At 51.4% G+C, this 18611-nt stretch overlaps 1 protein-coding gene across 3 annotated transcripts in view; it reads right to left on the bottom strand.

Annotated features, from left to right (window-relative positions):
* Nucleotides 1-2633: 2633 nt before the first annotated feature.
* Nucleotides 2634-18611, bottom strand: part of ACACA (acetyl-CoA carboxylase alpha) — a 125403-nt gene continuing 109425 nt past the window's right edge. For all 3 annotated transcript variants that reach the window (XM_086624376.1, XM_086624377.1, XM_086624378.1), the window contains 5 exons: nucleotides 17814-17926; nucleotides 8205-8359; nucleotides 7302-7472; nucleotides 4127-4263; nucleotides 2634-2760 (listed from right to left, as the gene is read on the bottom strand). In XM_086624376.1, coding sequence (XP_086480502.1) covers nucleotides 2634-2760; nucleotides 4127-4263; nucleotides 7302-7472; nucleotides 8205-8359; nucleotides 17814-17926 — 703 coding nt within the window. The remainder of the gene's footprint in view (nucleotides 2761-4126; nucleotides 4264-7301; nucleotides 7473-8204; nucleotides 8360-17813; nucleotides 17927-18611) is intronic.

Here is an 18611-nt window from a genome sequence, read left to right as displayed (position 1 = left end):
CTCCTCGCTCTTCCCTAAGGAGAAGCGGAGCTCCCCGAGCAGGGCTCGGGACAAGGGGTGACAGATTTCCACTCCCGGCAACAGAGCTGTAATTCGTTCTTTTTATTAAAAGAAATTGAGGTAAGTGAAATACTTCAGCACCAGCGAGAACCGTGTGTACCGAGGGTGCTTTGCCCACCGCCCCGCCGCGTAACCCACCCCACGCCTGCGGCACCGGCACCGCGGCTGCACCCGGGGTGGGGGCGGAACGGCCGGGACATCGGCCGGTGACGCTGCCGCGGTGCTGCTGCGGGCCCGGACCTCCGCAGGGCTCCCGGGGCTGGTGCTGGACTTCAGACTTCGACTTCAGACCAGCTCCCACAGTACCTAACAGCTGCTTTACCCCCAAATGAAGTGGGGCCTGACCCAGTGCCTGCAACACTGGAACACTGGGGGCTGCTCGTGCCCAGCAGGCAAAAGACTTTGGCAGCGACAGCCCCCACCCCAAGCAGGAGGAGCGGAGCGGTGGGCACCGGGACATTTACCGTAACACCGGCAGATGTCCTGGGCAAGGGACTGACTTGTGACACCACCACGTAGGAAATCCTGGTGACAGCGGAGGAGGAGCCCAGTGAGACCCCCACCACGATGCCCCCCAAGAGGTCCCTGCCTGGCTGAGACATTCTCCGTCTGTCCTGCTGCAGCCCAGCCTGGCATCAGGAAAAGCATCTTTGGGGGCTGTACAGGGAGATCATTATAATGGCAAAAAAAAGAATCTTTTAAATCAAAATAGGGTTCTTAACTATTAAGAAAAAGCTCGTCCTTCAGATGGCACAGCTCCGCTGGCCACGGGCAGGGCTGCACCGCGGCTGCTCGTCCCCCGGGGACGGGGGGCAGTGACCCCCGGTGCTGCACCTCCGTTTTACCGGAGCGCTGGCACCACACGCACCGGAGGGCTGCGGTTGCACTTCAGAAGGAAACAGTACAGGTGTGAGGCACTGGCATCATCATTAATTAATTCTCTCATAAAAACATCCCTTCTGATTCATGCTATACTAAAAGAGGAACTGTAAAATCTGAAACAATTTTAAGACAATCACTGGTGTAAGCTCTCCAGCAGACCAAGTTCCACAACAGTACCTAGGTAGCAGGGGTCGACCGTGCTTCCCTACAGAATTCCAGCTTCTCTGATCTTTTATTACGGCCAGGAGGCCCAGGAAAATAAAAAAGTGTAGCCACAAGGCAGGGACCTGGGCTGGGGTCAGCCTGCGAGACCTCCGCCGCTGCCGCCCCTCCGCGCTGGGCAGCGTGGCGCGGTGCCGGCGCTGCGCTCGCTGCCCAACACCCGCTGGAAACAACTATTCCCGACCGGCTGCGAAGGGCGACCATGGGAACAGGTGAAAAAGCCGGCTGGCGCGAAGGAAGGGGACTGCCAAAAATCATTTCTTATCTCTCTGTCTTCCCACGGGAATAAGGGCAGACCCTTCCCTCCGCCACGCTCCGGGGCCAGGCAGGCGCAGGCAGCTCCTCTGCAGCCAGTGCCAGGGCCCAGGTGGGTGACAGAGAAAAACTTTGCTCAGATGCATTAGACTTTACCTTTTTTTCACGACTTTACCTTTTTTTCATTTCCTTTCAGGGCTCTAAGTCCTTTTCCCTCGCTTACCCTGGCAGCCTCTCTCTGCTTTCTCCTCCAGTTACCTGCTCAGAAGAAAGGGACTGGCACTTACATGCCATATAGGCAGCATGGCCGTTATCCCTCAAAATAAGCAGGGAAGGAAAAGCAGAAATGGCTGAGCCGCTGCGTTGTGGTCTCCTCTTCTACCTCCTCCTAGAAGGTTCTAAAGAAACCGGGCACAAAGGCAAAGCGAGCGGGTATCCAGCCTCCCAAATCCTGCCCCCGCCACCTCCGCAGCCCCGGGAAGCCCAGGAGCCTTCTCCATAGCCTGCCCAGGGCATGAGGCCAGCCCCGGCCACACCGGCTTCAACGCTGTTTCTCCTCTACTACTAAGTACCAAAACGGACATTTGAAATACAAACCACCACGGGCGGAGGGAGACGAGATGCCCGACCCGCGGTGGGCTGCCCTCACCCACAGAACGCTGGGCAGGAGGATGGTGGGCTCCCTCCCCGCTGCCGGGAGCCGGAGCCCATCCTCGGCCGCAGCAACGCTCTCGCGGCGGGTAAGGTTGGCACTTGTTGGCACAAAGCTGCTGCTGCCAGGCGGGGTGTGAAGGGAGGAGCGGGCTGGGGGGGCACAGGGCTGTGAATTGGAACGAGCCCCTGCTTTGCTATGCCAAGGGCTCACGGTACCGGAGCACCCGTCATTGCCCGGCCGTAGCGCTGCGGCAGCCTGGCAGCGAAGCGATGCGTTGGTCCAGTTCAATAAATAAGGTACAGTCAGACAGCTGGAACTCAGGTCCGCAGGCGCTTGTGTTTATCCGTTTTCCTCGTGTCTGTGGCCAAACAACACACTTCCTCTGGTCAGTCTGATTTCCAAAAAAATAAAAGTGTCACTCTTCCAGCGTTTCCCTGAGCCTCCCCGTCTCGGTACAGTGGTCGCAGTCGAGCAGACAAAGGGCAATTCTGAGCTCCTTTTTTTTTTTTTTCCTCCCTCCACTGTACCGGGCAGGGGGGAGTGTGGGAAATCGATGCTCTTACGTTGAAGAAGGCGAGTCCATTGTGGAGAGGATCCGCACGATCTCGGCTCGCTGGGTGGGTGATATATGCTGGGTCATGTGCACTATCGAATCCATGGCAACCTCCGGATTGGCCTGGACCAGGCTGGAAAGAGACGAGAGTTGAGTGACGGCAGCCCCGACACTCGCAGCGCGGCGCATCCGACAGCTCCCTGTCGGGCCCGGGGGGAGGGCTGAAATATGGGGTCTGGAAGAGAGACTGGACGAGGCTGCGGGCACTGGTGTGAGCTGACTGCCAGCAGCCAGGAGCTCTGCTCACTCGGATGCCCTGGTGCCACTCAGTTTGCTGGTGGCAGAGCTCCTCAGGCACACACAGAGCCTGGAATCCCGAGAGGCTGGACCGTGCTGACCCAGGGTGGGCATGGGGAGGCCAGGAGCTCTGGAGCGTGCCCTGATCCCACCAGCAGCACCTTCAGAGGCTGCTGGGAGCACCCGCATCCACCCCTCCCCGAGGACGCAGAGCCCCGTCCGCTGTAGCACGGATGGAGAAACTGGTGGAAATGATGGGAAGAGACACCCTACGGAGCCAGGCACGGGACACGGAAACCCGAGGAGCTTCACTCCGCAGTTCAGTGCCCTCCCCCAGCTCTGCCGTCTCACAGACAAAGCTGCTTGAAGGGACCTCCAGTGTAAGACACAAAAATTACCAAAATTAGATCTGTTCCAGTCTAGCAAAGTGTTTGGCTCACGCGGCTCCGCCGGATGAACGTCTGTGCCAACGGGCACAGTAACTCACAAGCAGGAGGAACAGATACTCTACCAATGCTTTAGTATTTTGGGGGTTTATTTGGTGTAGTTCTAAAGAGCAACCAAAGGGAACTGGGCACTTCATGACATTGAGCAGGTAGCTTGCCTGGAAAGTCTGGAGCTAGAAGAAATAAAGGGAAGGAAGCTGTAAGGATATTCTGGCTCCCTGTGGTCAACGCACCGCTTTGGTAGCAGTAGCACAGCTCAGAGATTTGCTTTCTCTCCTTGCTTCACGCCCTGTGCAGCCCTCTAAAATAAGTGACTTCCTACAAAATAACACTTTTCCATTTTCTGTCTCAGATGGAGAAAAGACACATGAGCAGTGAGATTTCCGTGTGCTGGCTCTTCAGGGCCCCTGTTCCAGGGAAGGGCGGGCACGGCCAGGGATGCCTGGATACTGCTGGATTCCATCTCTGCTCTGCTGCGTTGTGATTTCGCTCACGGCACCCGCAGGTGGGACAGGGGGACAGGAGACACACACTTTGTACAAATCCCTCTGGTTCACAATAGCTCCACATCTGTCCCTGGATTTGCGTTTCCAAAGGAAACTGCATTTCCACAGACTCCTTCTGTGTGTGCCACCCAAAAAGGCCAGTGAATGTGGAACTGACGGATCCACTTTCCCCAGCTGGGGAAGCCCACATGGCCAAGATGAGAGGCTGAACTTTTTAAAATTGCTGTTCTGCAGGGGCGGAGCTGCTTACCTCCGGATCTGTTTGAGGATGTAGTCCCTCGAGATGTATTTGATGTTCTCATCCACGACTGAGCGAACGCCTTCTTCTTCCGTTAGCTGTTTTTCCAGCCACTCCACCAGGTCCTTGTTGCTGTCCCACAAGTACGCCTGCAAACAAACGGCGAGCGTCAGCCGGCGCGTCCCGGTGCTGCGCACGCTCCCGCTCCCCACGTACCGTTCCCGAAATTTAACTCGCAAGTATTGGCAGCTGCTGCCACCAAAGCAGCTGCGTCAGCCCCGGCAGCTGTCCCAGAAAACCTGCTTCCTTCTGGGACGAGATGCCCAACGTCTGGTGGCATACAACTGCCCCAGAGGTGAGGACAGATGCAGCTGATGTGGGGCTCCTGCCAGTGCTAAGGTGTCACGGGACCCACGAGTCCCCGTCACCTACAGACTGGCTGGTGTCAGTGTCCCCCAGGGATCAGGGGATCCCTGATCCAGCCCCGAAACCGAACAGCCCCTTCAGCAGGTCGGGGTGTCCACATCCCTGAAAAGCCTCAGCAACAAACCCCTTTTTTTCCCTTTTGCAAGATCATTTCACCTGGTATTTGCTAGGTAGTTGACTACATAATAATTCAGGAGTGTGTTAGAGGCCTAATAGCCTTCTCGCTCCTCTCTTCTCCTCTCATTTTCTTTACAAATCATTTAAGAATCGTTTTGTTAATGGTTTCCGGAAAAGCAAGTACCGCCATTAGCGCTCATTCATATTTATGTCATTTTATTTGGGTAATTAAACACAAAGCTCGTCATTTAAAGGTGCACTATCCTTCTCTGTTATCACTAACCAAGTGAAAGTCAGAATGACAATGAGCTCCATGCCGGAACGCACCGCGGGGCTGAGCGGGGACCCTCCGGACCCCCGCAGCCGCGGGCAGCAGAGCCACCACCGCTCTGCCCAGGAGCCCTGAACACCCTTGATCCTCACACGGGTCTCCATGGCCTGGCTGGGAGCAGGGAGACTTCAGGGGCTGGCCGGGGACCGCGGGGCAGGAGCACACGATGGATGGTCGAACCCAAAGGCGAAGACCCGTGGAGCGGCAGCGGTGAAGCCAGCACAACATCTCCCCTACCAGGACTCTACTCCACTGCATGCAACGGGTTCCTCCAGCCCAACACGCCATCCGAGGCAGCGTCTCACCTCTCCTGCTCTCCTCCACAAAGCTGATTTTCCCCATCCTTGCTCCGGAGAGGAGCGCAAAGGCGACACTCGCACTGATGAGCCTCCTCACTGCCCAACTGCCCACCCTTTATTTATATATTTAACTACCAGTCTCCAAAGTCCAAGAAATTGTGTTGCTCTTCCCTGGGACTCTCCCAAGCCACACGCCTCCCCCGTGCTGATAAAGGTGTCGCTGCACCCACGGGCGAGAGCCGGCACAACCGTGCGGAAGCCCAAAGTGCAGACCCTACTCCAGCCCCCAGCGTCGGTCCTGCCTGATGCACTTTAAATTAAAGAAACTCAGATTATTTTTTTTTTTTTTAACACTATGTCTATGATTGTCTTAAATCAGTGATGTCATTCCAACCTCAAGATTTTGCTTATTTCATTGTTTTTTCTTCTTATTATTTTAAACTCGTTAGGTTTTGCTCCTTGCTTCTGCCCCTAGACACGACGGAGATGCTCCCTGCATACCAAGTAGGGCACTTAGGAAGATTTCAGAGAAGGGAAAAAAAAAAAAACCCCAAGAAGCTGCCTTACGGTTGCAGACCTGCGTAAAGCTAGATTTACCCAAGAATCCCAAAGCTTTTAGTTTAGGAGAATATTTAATACTCTTATTAATCATTTTTAATCCGTTTGCTTTTAATTAAGAAACAGCATGATGCTTTCCTATCAACATATGCCAGGGAGCAGATTAATTGTGGCTTAAGATAACTCTCCTTGATTGGTGTAATGTATTAGCTAACGAGATGCCCGCTTTTAAAGACGCTCAGACAGTACCTTGGAAAGCCTGCTGCCCTCCAGAGAACACCTCCCCCCCTTTTCTGGAACCCCTGAGTGTTTGTGACTTTAAAAATAGAATAGAATAAAATAAAAATAAAATAAAATAAAATAAAGAACTCAGATTGGAGGACTGTGACAAAAACAACCTAAGAGCAGCTCCAGAGATTGCTCTTCAGAGATTGCCAGTTTCTGAGTTGGTGCACAAGTAGAACAGAAATCTTCAACGCCGCTATCGGGTGAGGAGTGCGGAGGGTGCCCAGGCGACCCCCCACCCCAGCCCTGGCAGCCAGACCTTACAGCTGATCCGTGTCATGCCGGGTGGCACTGAGGCACCCTGTGGCCTGGGGGACACGGAATGTTTGGTGGGAGAACGGCAGCGGCTCCCCTGGGCTGAGAGGTCAGGCACCAGTGATCTGTCCCCACCATCTCTAAGTTCATGGCCCAGGGAAGGGGAAGGAGGGCGATGGCAGCCCAGAGGAAGGGGGGACAGCATGGCCATGGTCTGCTCTGCCAGCAGCAGGACGGGGAGATAAGATAGGTTGGCCGTACGTCTGCCAGATGAAACATCTGGATGCAAGCAGCGAATGCCCACGTCCTTCTCACTGTCAGCGGGACAGAGCAGGACTGAGGATATTATTCAGCAGGAAAGAACAATTGAAAATAAAACAGAAGTCTTGCTTTTACATCACAGAGGATGTGGAGGGTGTGCAGGGACAGGTCTGCACAGCAAGGACAGCTCCTCTGTAAGAGTGAGAAGCTCTGCAGAGCTATTTTAGGCACGCCGTGCACAGAAACAAGAAGATGGAGATGTTCAGGGCTGGTGTATAGAGCATGTGTTGTGACTCCTGGGGTTTCTGCTGCCGTTTCTGCCAGACAGCAGCACCCCTGAGCAGCCTTCTTCCCACACACTGCCCTGCCTCGCTCTGCTGAGCGAGCTGGTCGTCTTTGTAAGATGCTCAGATTTTCATATCAATGATGCTATGTGCTTGGGAAAAAAACTATTTCGCTTTTCTGGCCTGCTAGAAAAAGTGTCCCCATAAAACAACTCATGACCTGGAACATGCCCTAGAAATTGCGTTTCATCACCTAAAACGTTTGTGGATGTTACAATTAAAAACCAGAGATCCAGCTGCCCCTCGGAGAACTTCACTGCACTCAAGCCCAGGAAAGACGGACGCGTTGGTGAAACTGCTTCTTCATTTACCTTCACTGTCCCTTCGACCTCCACAAACCAGCGTCTCAGCATGGCCTGGATCTGCCCATCAGTCAGCTCAGGATTGGCATCATGGATCTTCTTTTTTACCACATTTTCTAGAAGAAGACGTCTCAATCTCCAGTAGAAAAAGGTACGGGAAGTTTTCCAGTCTAGAATGTCCTGCCCGAGACATAAGTGGAGAAGGAGAAATGAGTGAGGGACAACATCAGCATTTACGTGCAGACACATGTATTCCCTGCAGGACTAAGAGGTTTGCACTCATTATACACTCAATTATACCGCTTGCACAAGAGAAATGCAAAGACTCCCACGTCTGAGCTTTGAAGACCACCACCCTGCCACAACGTTCAGTCACCAGAAGCTACTTCCAGCCTCCTCCTTTGCCTCCCAGAAGTCTGCTCCCTTCTGCAAAAAGAGACACAGCTCTCCAGATGAGCCACAGAGCCCAAGACACTTGCACCCAAGAGGAGAGGGAATAGGAAAATCTAACTGTCCAGGTTTCGATCCCGGGCAGGACAGCAGCCCTTCCCATCACTGCGAGCTCCCACGGGTTCAGACTCACCACCTCCCCTGCCCTCCCCTCCTGCCAGGGCAGGCTGCCACCTGCTCAATGGGGTTTCTGATGAGCTACTGGTGAAACCTAAAAAACGTGGGGTCTGAATGGACACGGATCAGGTGAAGGTGCTACAAAACATGATGCCCTTGTGTTCTGGGACCAGAAAACAGCTGGCAGATGGAGGGGTTTGCTCCCGTGGCAGGAGTCATGGGGGCAGAGGTTTACTTGCAGGCCCCCAGGCCGCCTCCAGCAGCAGCTTGTCCCACTGGAGACTGACATTTCCCACGTGTCAAAGCCTCCAACCGTGTCCCCAAGGAAAGCTCCATGATACTCACAGTTATAGCACCCTTCTCCTGCATCCGGCCCGGCGTGTCGTGCAAGTCAGCAAACTGCATGGCCACCTGCTGGTAAATGGGAATCAGGAATTCCTCCCGCTCCTTCAGCTTGGTCTCCAGCTCCTTTCGGTCAGCGGGGCTCAGCTCGGGGGTACCTGCAACCAGGCACAGCCCCACGTCAGACCCCATCCACAGGGGCGTACGAAGGACTGCGGCACGGAGGAAAGGCGAGTAGCTCTGGACACAGCGGAGGGACAACGGAGGTTTCTTCCGTTCCTGCGTACGGGTGAAACCCCGACTGCCTCTGGCCAGGACACACACCAGACCATCAGCTCCCAGCAATGCCAAGTGGCATCTTGAGTCAAACATAAATGTTCCAGCCCACATTCCCTGCTAGCGGTACGAAGGAGTTTTCACCATGGAAACTCTATTCCATTTAAATGCCAATGAGCTGAGCCATCAATTAAGTGACATTTACTGGACCTACTCCTAAAGAATAATGTCCCAACACGCAGTTGATTTAGCAAGAAACACGGACAACATAAAGCCACCTACACAACTTGAGGATCTCCTGCAGGCTGGTTCCTGCCAGGAGCTGTTAGAGCCGCTGCCTGGCTACGGAAAACACACGAGTTGTGCCAGAGATGCCCAAACTGCTCACGCTCAGTTTACCAACGACCTGCACACACTACTCCCAGTCACGGACTACTGCGATGGACAAGAAACTGTGTCAAGAAGATAATGTCCTGTGGAGTTCATAACTCTTCATTTATTTTAAAGCATTCAGCTCAGATAAAATTAACTCTGATTAAAACAAAAACAAGCATTAAATAGTTTCTGATCAATTTTGGAATTGCCTGACCCAGACTAAGCCTGGCACAGGGAAAGACGTGGTGCTGGGGGGACACGTCGCAGCAGAACGAGGTGCTCCTTCCCGCAGCCATCCCTGTGTCCAACCACGGATGTAAATCCCCTCTTCTCCCTGTACCAGGCCACGGGGAGCGTAACCCTAAGTGCAACTCTCCACTGCACCTGCAGTAATTTACACCAGGTCAAAGCTGGCCCAGCAGCAGGTGGATGCCTCTCCCACATTGCCTCACCAACGCACGTGCAAGAGATCCTCGTGCAGAGGCAGAGGATTTAGAGCCAATCTTAGTTCAATCTAAGCAAAGATCGCAGTCCGAGCCGGGTCATGGACGAGTCTTGCTCCAAGCACTGGTGGGTTGTAACATCCAACTGTCCTACAGCACCTTCCATTCCAATGTTAACACGACCGCCCACGTGCCTGGGAGACGAGCGAACATGGGTGCCTCTCCGGGGCATGGGTGCCTCTTCAGGGTACAGAAGGGAGCTGAGATGCGAGACAAAGAGGTGTCCTAGCCAGGAGCAGCAGTAGTCAACAGGAGAACCTGGAACAGAAGCTGGTGCTGCGGTTCTGCCGGAGGACAATGCTCCTCTCCTCGTTATCCACGTTTTGTGGTGTGTGAACACCACGGAGCTTCCTTTGGTTTTAATCTGCCTAATTTGTGAAGGAATGTCAATGGGATTAAGGGCAACATCTACCATTACATCAACACCTACTGTTACACTGCCACGCTCCCAGGCTGGGTGACATGGAAGGTGATGGCTGGGGAGAGGCAGGAGGACAGCAGAGCAACGGGAGTCCTCAGCAGCTCCACGGCCACCGTCCAGTCTGAACACAGCAGGCTCTGGAATCACAGCAGGAAGCCAGAGCAACCCAAACCCCTCCCAACAAAACCAGATGAAATAAGAAGGCAGAAGCTTTACAAAACCCCAGCAACACGGACCACTTACGCACGGTGCAAAATGAAATGGTAGGACTCACTGCCACAGGAGGTCCTGAGTACCAGAAGTACAAATGGGCTCACAGAAAGTCATCAGACAAATTAACACAGCCCCTGTTCTTTCCTACTTTGCACTACCTACGTTTTCCTTTCCTTCCAGAGTTTCTCTTCCCAGTCCAAACAGGTCTGAACTCACAGGCGATCCCAAGCCCCGGGCCAGCCAAGCAATGATTCTTTCTAGGGAAGGAATGTTTTCACCTTGGTGCTGGTGCCTACCAATATAAATGTTACCTAACCTTTCAAACGCTAGTAAGAAGGTTTTAATTAAGAGAAGCTACTCTTACAACCTTCAGAATAAAATATTATCTATATTTATCCACGTTAAACTCACAGCTCCCTGTTTTAAATGGCAACACATGCACTTAAGGCAGCGATGCTCATGTATTCTGGCCTGTGTGCCACGCTCACGGCGTACAGTCAGACCAGCCAGGCCCAGTAATGATTTAGGTGAGATTAACAAATATGTCAATGTCTATTTTCTGCTTAATTTAAAAGCAGCGTCTATAAAGATTTTTGACTTCTGAACCCTGTTCTCCTGGAAGAAAGAAGGTAACAATGAGGAGGGGGGATAAAGAGTGATTATCCCATCATCGATCGTTTGTCAGGAGCATTTCTTATTCACTGGACTATTGTAAAAAGCTAAGCTCTCGATCAATCCTGTAAGCCCCCTGTACAATTAAATATCTTGGAATGGTTTTCTTTCTTTCCTAGTCAGATCTTGAGGCCTCAGGGTTTTTCAGAAAGCTGGGGCTTTATTTATTTATTTCTCGGAAAAAGAAGTCTCCTTCCACAAATCTTATGCTGGCAAGGAGAGGGGAGTTAAAATATGGGATTCCTTTGCTCTAAAGGTACTTGACAGTTAATGAAACTGTTAAAGTTTAAATCATAGGAACATTATAGACCTCTAGGTATGGATCGGCTACTAATCAATAGAGAAACAAAGGAAGCAGCACTCTGGAACAGCCACATCACAACGCAAACACAAAGCGCTGAGGGTTTTGGCATGCAGGTGGGGCAGGCAGGTAAGACATGACCACGATTTAAAATGGGAGAAACAACACGTGTGACCTTCCTACCTTGGCAGGCAGCACAGGACACTTTCTAAGGCAGCACTCTAAGTGCCACAAAATGTCACATTTATCTTGGATTTGCTCTGCAGCCTCCAAGTGTGCCTGCATCTATATATAGTGCCGGTACGATCACGGCCATCGGCGTGATCGGAAGAGGCCAGGGCAACGTCTCAATCTGGCTCCCAACGCCCTTAAAGCCTACCCACAGTGGTAAATTCACCAAGACCTCTTCATTCTACAACGTCTTTTCTTTATTCTTTTTTTTTGATCAACAGCAAAACTGCCTTAAACAAGTTGAAAAAAATGCCCTGGGGAAGCAATAACATCGGGGGTACCAACAACATTATTCTGAGGTCAAAAGAGTGGCTGGGGTCTTGCCAAAACACCCTCCACCCCACAAAAATTCTTCACGAACAACAGGCAAGTGATTTGTCCTTGCTGAACCCCACCACTCAAGCACATCCGTGACACCTACAAAGGCTGGTTTAAAACCACACGTAAAAAGAATATTTCTGGTGGCACGGAACAGGAAATGCCAACACCTACGGTTGCCAAACGAGCCCTTTAACCGCCTCGCAGAGAAGCGCTGCCCGGCCGTGGCAGCAGGACCACGCACACACGTTTTACAGCCTGATGGTGGAGGAAGGCTCCGGAGGAGTCACCCTCCCCGTGCAGACAAATGGAAAAGCTGCCGCAATAAATCCGGAGAGAGAGAGAGAGACCTCTCCTGCAAAGTGCTCCGATACCGAATATCAATTTATACTCCTCTCCAAAAGTTAAGGGAAAGCATCACGGCAGGGAAAGCAACACCTAAACTATTTTGATTTGTGTCCCATTAAACAAAACATCTCCTTGGAAGTATACTGGTGTCTCCGAGCATCCCTGCGGTGGGTGCGCCCGGCAGAGGCGGCCACGGAGAGCAGTGTCCTGCGGTGGCTGCGGCGGTGGCAGGGCCCGGGCTGCCTTTAATAAAGTTCCTGCCAGACGGAAATGGCTCAGCAGGACCATGAATCACGGCTTCCCATAACATTTAGTAGCAAAGTGCTTTTTTTAAATATGACCAGTTTAACAGGTTAGACAAAATGACTTCAAGAAATGTTATTGTAGGTTCCCTCTGATTGCAGAAAGCCAGGCAGCTTCTGAATCAATTTGATGGTTTATGGTTTCTAAGCTGTTAAAAGGTAGGATTTTCTCCCTCACCCTCGGCACACAGCCTCAGAGTGGCCAAGCATTTACTTGTCCATTTTCTAGTCTCTCCCTCAAACACGCACTCAGAGACCTGGGCAAAGCCCATCATCGAGGCCTCTGACCCCGCCGATTCGTGGCGGTGCCCTTCACGCTCACTCTCAGGCTCGGCGCTTCCACCAGGCTCCAGCCCATCACACCCGGCCAGCGACACAGCACGGGCACGAGCGGTGGGTGACCGAGCAGCTGAGGACGTGCCCCTGACCAGATGCGACCACAGCCCTTCCTTGTGGCCGTTCTTTCCAGTAAAGCAGTTAAATCCTACTGCAGCATGTGCTGGAACGGTCCCTACGAAACCAACTCTGGAGAAGTACACCAGAAGTACACCAGGGGGCCTACAGGAAAGATGGGGAGAGGCTGTTCAGGAGGGCCTGTTGTGATAGGACAAGGGGTAATAGGTTTAAAATAGAGGGAGGTAGATTCAGATTGGATATTAGAAAAAAATTTTTTACCATGAGAGTTGTAGAACACTGGAACAGGTTGCCCAGAGAGGTGGTGGATGCTCCATCCCTGGAGACGTTCAAGGCCAGGTTGGACGAGGCCCTGAGCAACCTGATCTAGTTGGAGATATCCCTGTTCCTTGCAGGGGGGTTGGACTAGATGACCTTTGAAGGTCCCTTCCAGCCCTGACCATTCTATGATTCTATGATTCTATGGTCTGCATCCAACGATACAATTAAATGCCCATTTTAGCCCCAGTTATGACTGTCCCACCTAATTTCCACCCTTGCAACAATAACCCTCCTCCCTGAATCTCATCTTCTCTTCCTTTAACAAAGCTCTTGCCAGACAAAAATTCAGCAAAGGTAGCAAGAATACCAACAGTGTCCAGGCAACACACCTCCCACCCAAAAACACATCTTCTACCCCAGCTGGCGGGAGCTGCTCCAGAAGGGAGAAGGAAGGTCACTCGGAGCCACCCACGTCCCTGGAGAGACAGGCGTTTTCGGATTGTCACTTGTTTCTTTAAATGAGACTGCTTGTAATTGCTTCACTAAATATTCAGTAGGATTTATGTTATAAAGGTGCAATCCGAAACAGCAGTGAAGGTCACACACGCTCTTGACACGGGCTTGAAATATCCTCGTACAACCGCAGCGGGTGATGTGCCACCCCAGTCCCTTCCAGCTCTTTGCTCCTAAGGCCTCACACTGGCACCGGAGCAAACGGGCAAAGTGTGGCAGGTAGGTAACTGCAACAAATTCCTGTTTTGGGGGAAACCTCCACAGCCCTCCTGGGAGCATGTTCAAGATGCCAACCGTCATGAAGGAGCTGGCAGAAAGCAGCACTCGCTCCTCTAGCCCATGACTGTGAATTAACAAATTTAAATGCAGCACACGGAAGCAGTTCCTGGAAATCGGCATCGCCGAAAAAGACCAAGTTACAACCGCGCCGACCGCCTTTGTCCAAGACTTCCTGAGAGATGGAATTGCAACAACAGCCGTTCTCTTAGTTGTTGCTCAAGAAAACAACCCGCATTTTGATTAATTACAACACTGAACGAGCAACTCAACCCCCCCCGAAAAGAATTACTACACTTCAGAGCTGCAATCGAGCTTCCCAAGCTAAAGCTTGGAACCAGGCAGGTCACAGGATGGAAGTTCTCAGCCACTCAAGAAATAAGGCTGTCACCAGCAAAGTCCTCACCAGGTGGCACAGTTGGGGCCGGGAGGGACCTGTGGGTTCGATTCTGGTACCGCACCCCGGCACGTTTGTTTTCGGAGAGGAACTGCCATGCTAAAGTGGAGTTGTGGGTTCAACACTTGAGTGTCCACTCATTAATGGAAATTTAAGAAAAGTTTTGCACATTCTTTAGCCAAATAGAGTGTGAAACAAGTCAGAAGCCAGCGGCACAGACTGACCGTACCGTTACCTGTGGGAAGCTGAGGGCTGCCTACAGCACCAGCGTTCGTGCAGAAGACAACCACTGCCTCCCACTGCCCCCAGTTCTGCAGCACCCGCGGGGCTGCACGCTCCCCCCGCCTGCGCCTGGTACGGTGGACACAGGCAATGCAAAACGGGCATGGAATTTCAATAAAATAAAAGACATGTGCCAGCACATGGGCAAGAATTTCACAGGATCAGCTGAAGAGGACATTCACACTATTACAACACACATCAGGTGACGAACAAATGCTTCCCTTTTACTATGAGATAAATACCTGATAGGAGAAACGTGAAAATGTAATATCCAATCTTGCTCTAACTGAAGCCATTTTGCCTTTCATTCACATTCCATCAAGTTTTCGTGCACGTTACACTGTGCATCTGACACGTTACACGCCCAGAATCTGCATGACAAAGCTAATTTTTATTCCGCTCCTCCGCGTTTTACTCTAATTGTATAAATAAATAAAATAAAATTGAATCTCCGTATTTTTTAACTACGGCCTGAGGCTTGCAGCCTGAACCATTCCTACATTTCTAGGCAAGCACCGCTCTCCTTGCACACCTCCTCAGCGTGGACTGGAGCTCCTGGGCAGGAGAAGGGCTATCCTTTCCTTCCTCGCCCTTTGCTCCGCGCCGCTCGCCGGTTTGTACCAGCACGACTCTGAGTGACATTTCAATAAAACACGGGGCTAATCAACATTTCAGCAATAGTGCCGGAGAATTGATAATGAGCAGATTTATATCAAATTATTCCATACCCGCCAGCCTGCTCTGCTCTCACGCTCCCCAACTGCAAGTCCAACCCCAGTGTCTCCAGACGAGCCCGCAGCCACCCAGTTCCCCCACCCTCCGCAACAGGCGCACGGCTGAGAGCGCGGCCCCTTTCCCGGCTCTTCAGCAGCTCCAGGGAGGGATGACAGCCATTCAGGGGTTAAAGAGAGGCAGTGAACCCCCAGCTAATGAGTAAGAATTCAGCAGGCAGCGTAAGATAAATGGAGCTTTCTCTGCTTCTGCTGGAGTCAGCATGAACTGCGGCCCTGCGGCTTGTTTGTGGCAAATGGAGTGCGCGAAATATCAAAGGGCAGTGATCCAGAAGAAGACCGACTTTGACAAATTTTAAATTGGCCAGAAAGAAAACCAGCAAAAAAAAAAAAAAAAAAAAAAAAAAAAATTATGCAATTCACTGTGTCCTGCAATCTCGGCTTTCCTGCTAGGGTTCGGAATTAGTGGCAAAACAACAGCAATGATGGCCCGATGTTGGGAGCAATTACGAGCCATCTAAGTGAGATGCTTATCAGTGACTGAGGCTTTTAGAGCTCTCGGTACGTACAGTTGTAAGTGACTCGCTCTTGTGTTGCAGTCATTTTAATTAAAGTGTATGGAGTTTGCTGGGAGTAATTACCCTGCAGAGGAAGAGGGGAAAAAAACCCCTTGAACAGGCTCCTGCCTCCTCACATAGCGCCCTGGTGGATTTTTGAGACTGTGGGTAGAAAACTGGTTCCTGTCCTTCTCCCTGTATTTTTTTTCCGGGGATGCTGGTGCAGGTCCCACCAGTGCGATTCAAGGGTGCTCTGCAGGTGTCCCCCACCCAGTCTGGGCCATGGACCCTCTGGAGGGGCCACCCGACAGGAACCAAAGCTGGCATTGCTCTGCTTCCTCCACCTCTGCAGGATTTAAACACTCCAGCAGCCCTTCCTGTCCGCAGCCTGTGACTCTGCTCCTGGGAAGGATTCATCCGGCAGCGCCGCACGGAAGACGCCGTTTCTCTGCGGAGGCAGTAGGCTGGTTCGCTCGGCGGCACAGCCGGTGCTTTTTACGGTGGGGCGAAGGTAAATACTCTCAGGAACGCTGCTCCAGCCGTAGTGCCATTTATCTGCGTGGACCTGAGCTGACTGCTCAGCATCCTGCCTGCTCCAACCACACATCTGATTGCTCCTTCCCCGGGAGACTCGCGCACCGGAGCGGCAGCGTCGGACGCGGAGGTGCAAACACCGCAGGAGATGTAGCTGTGAGCAGAAGGAGCTCGACTGCAGCCTTTAAACTGTGAAGTGTGAAAAACCTTGGGAGAGCGTTTGCTGGGACCCTGCGTGCTGGGTCTCCACGATATGGTGTAGTCACACTATCTGTTTGCTCCTGAAGGGACACTGTCAAATCTAGCACGGGTCAAAAGTGAGGTTTGGTGAAAAAGAACCTCCCCGCTGCAACTACAAACATTAAAACTGGTTTTCCCTTCCAACAGACACAGGCAGAGAGAACCCCACCTCCATCCATCCGGGTATCTGTCCGCTCTCTCACGCAGCAACACGCCACGTACGTGAACAAGATCTGAACTCAGATGAAACCACTGCCTTGTGCTGGTCTGCAAAACTCAAAACACCTGCTAACCTGCTTCTTGCCCAGAAAGCAATCGGCACAGCGAGGGAAAACAAAGGGAGTGTCAAAATACTATCATTAAAAAAAAGAGAGAAAACGTCTGTGATGCTATCAAAGACATCAGTAAGAAGCTGGTTTTCAGCAAGCAGCCTGATTCTGAACACTCCCCGCACCCTCTACAATTATTATTCTCTTCCCAAGGCATATCGGAATGGTTGTTTTGTATATAAATTGTTGCACTGCCATAAATTAAAAAAAGCCAAATAATAAAATGTAACTGCAGCAATAGCCACGATTTATCAGTCATTTGCAGAACACTTTGCCTCCTGAAGGAGCCCAAAAGGCTTTATAAATTCAAACCATCCCCACATCGCATGCTTCTTCCGCTACTGAAATGTAGTCAATTTTGGAGGTAAAAAGAGGCTCTGTAAGATTATACTCTTATAGTAAGAGCTAGTAAAGAACTACTTAAAGAGTCTATTCCCCTGAGAGAGTACATATCTGATATTAAGTGCATTTTGCTGAACACTCTGTATTTTGGGTTGTTGGGTGTACACCAGGTGCTGGGATCATTTGGAGCTAAAGGCACAGCAATAACACAAGGCAGGCAGTGACACACTAGCCACCAAGCACTGCACATCACCCCCTATTTTACTGAGGAGGAGGAGAAGAATATTTTTTATTTTCTTGAAACTGAAGAGCAGATAGATATCATTACTCAAAACTACCGCAGACACACAGTGATAGTCCAGCAGCCCAAAACGTCTTTGACCGAATTCTTCCTTACACCAAATGACACCAGCTGAAGGTTTGGCCCATGAGCTTTTTTAGTGAGCTGAGCAATTGCTGAGATGGAAACTAGACTCAAGCATCTGCAGTAAGTGTCTATTGTGAGATCCATTCAATAAAAAAAGAAAGGAAAAAAAAAAAAGAAATCAGTTCAAAAAGACACGATACTACACACCCCCAGGTATGCTAAAGGCACATGAAAAATCATCTCTCTCCCATGTACCTACACGTGGCTTATCTCACCTGGTTTGCTTTCCACGTTAGAGGACAGTAAATAAAAATGATCACGAATTTGCTAAAATGGCTCGGGGCCCCTTTTCAAGGTGTACCAACACACTCAGTAGGTGCCCGCTGCCGGCGGCCCCGCGCGCACCTACCCAGCCGCTCCGCCAGGCCGATGTACACCGGGTCCACCCGCCTCATCGTCTTCACCAGATCCTTCCTGCGGAACTTGATTTCTACCGTCCCCTCTGGCTCCAGGATTCCTCCTCTGATCAGTGACGGGAAAAGAGAAAAGAAAGGCACTTTCAGGTCACCAGACAAGGGGAAACACAAAATGGAATGGTTCAATGTTATCTAGAAAGCATGTGAAAAAAGAAGAGAAGAGAAGGGGGGAGGGAGACAAAACAGAGAGAGAGAACAAGAAAGAAAGAATCTTAGCTATTATTTATCCAATGCAGGCTTACAGAAACACCTCTGTCTATAGCACAGCCTGGTACAAGCAACGCTCTTCGGCAATCTCTTTTAAGCTGTGACCTGGAAGCTCTTCCGAAGGGTAGGTAAGCAAACAAACCAATTAACCAGCTATTTTCGTTAGAGATCCTGCCCACCTCCCAGGTCAAAGACAGAGGAGCACGTGATTTGAAACTTGGGCTCGGTAAATAAAATCACCTTGGTCTTGAGCGGTGAGGGTGGGAGTGGTGACGAGGAGGAAGGTCAGCGCTGAGAGTTACGGAACAGCAACAGCGATGAGAATGATTCCAAACGCGTAACGGTATTTAGGGACAGCATGACAGATTTTGCAAAATAATCTCTTTCTTGGCTACTAGAGCTCAAGACCTCTAGAGTTCACCTACAGCTCTGCAAACACACATGGTCCTTCCTCATGCCTGGCAAACTGGGGAGCTGGCTTCGGATTTCCAGGAGGCGAGCGCACGGGGCCGGCATCCTGGAAA

Source organism: Tauraco erythrolophus, chromosome 21 (assembly GCF_009769465.1).
Source record: "Tauraco erythrolophus isolate bTauEry1 chromosome 21, bTauEry1.pri, whole genome shotgun sequence".
NCBI classification, from domain to species: domain Eukaryota; kingdom Metazoa; phylum Chordata; class Aves; order Musophagiformes; family Musophagidae; genus Tauraco; species Tauraco erythrolophus.
Note: the sequence above shows the minus strand (reverse complement) of the source record. Positions and strands in the feature narration are given on the sequence as shown.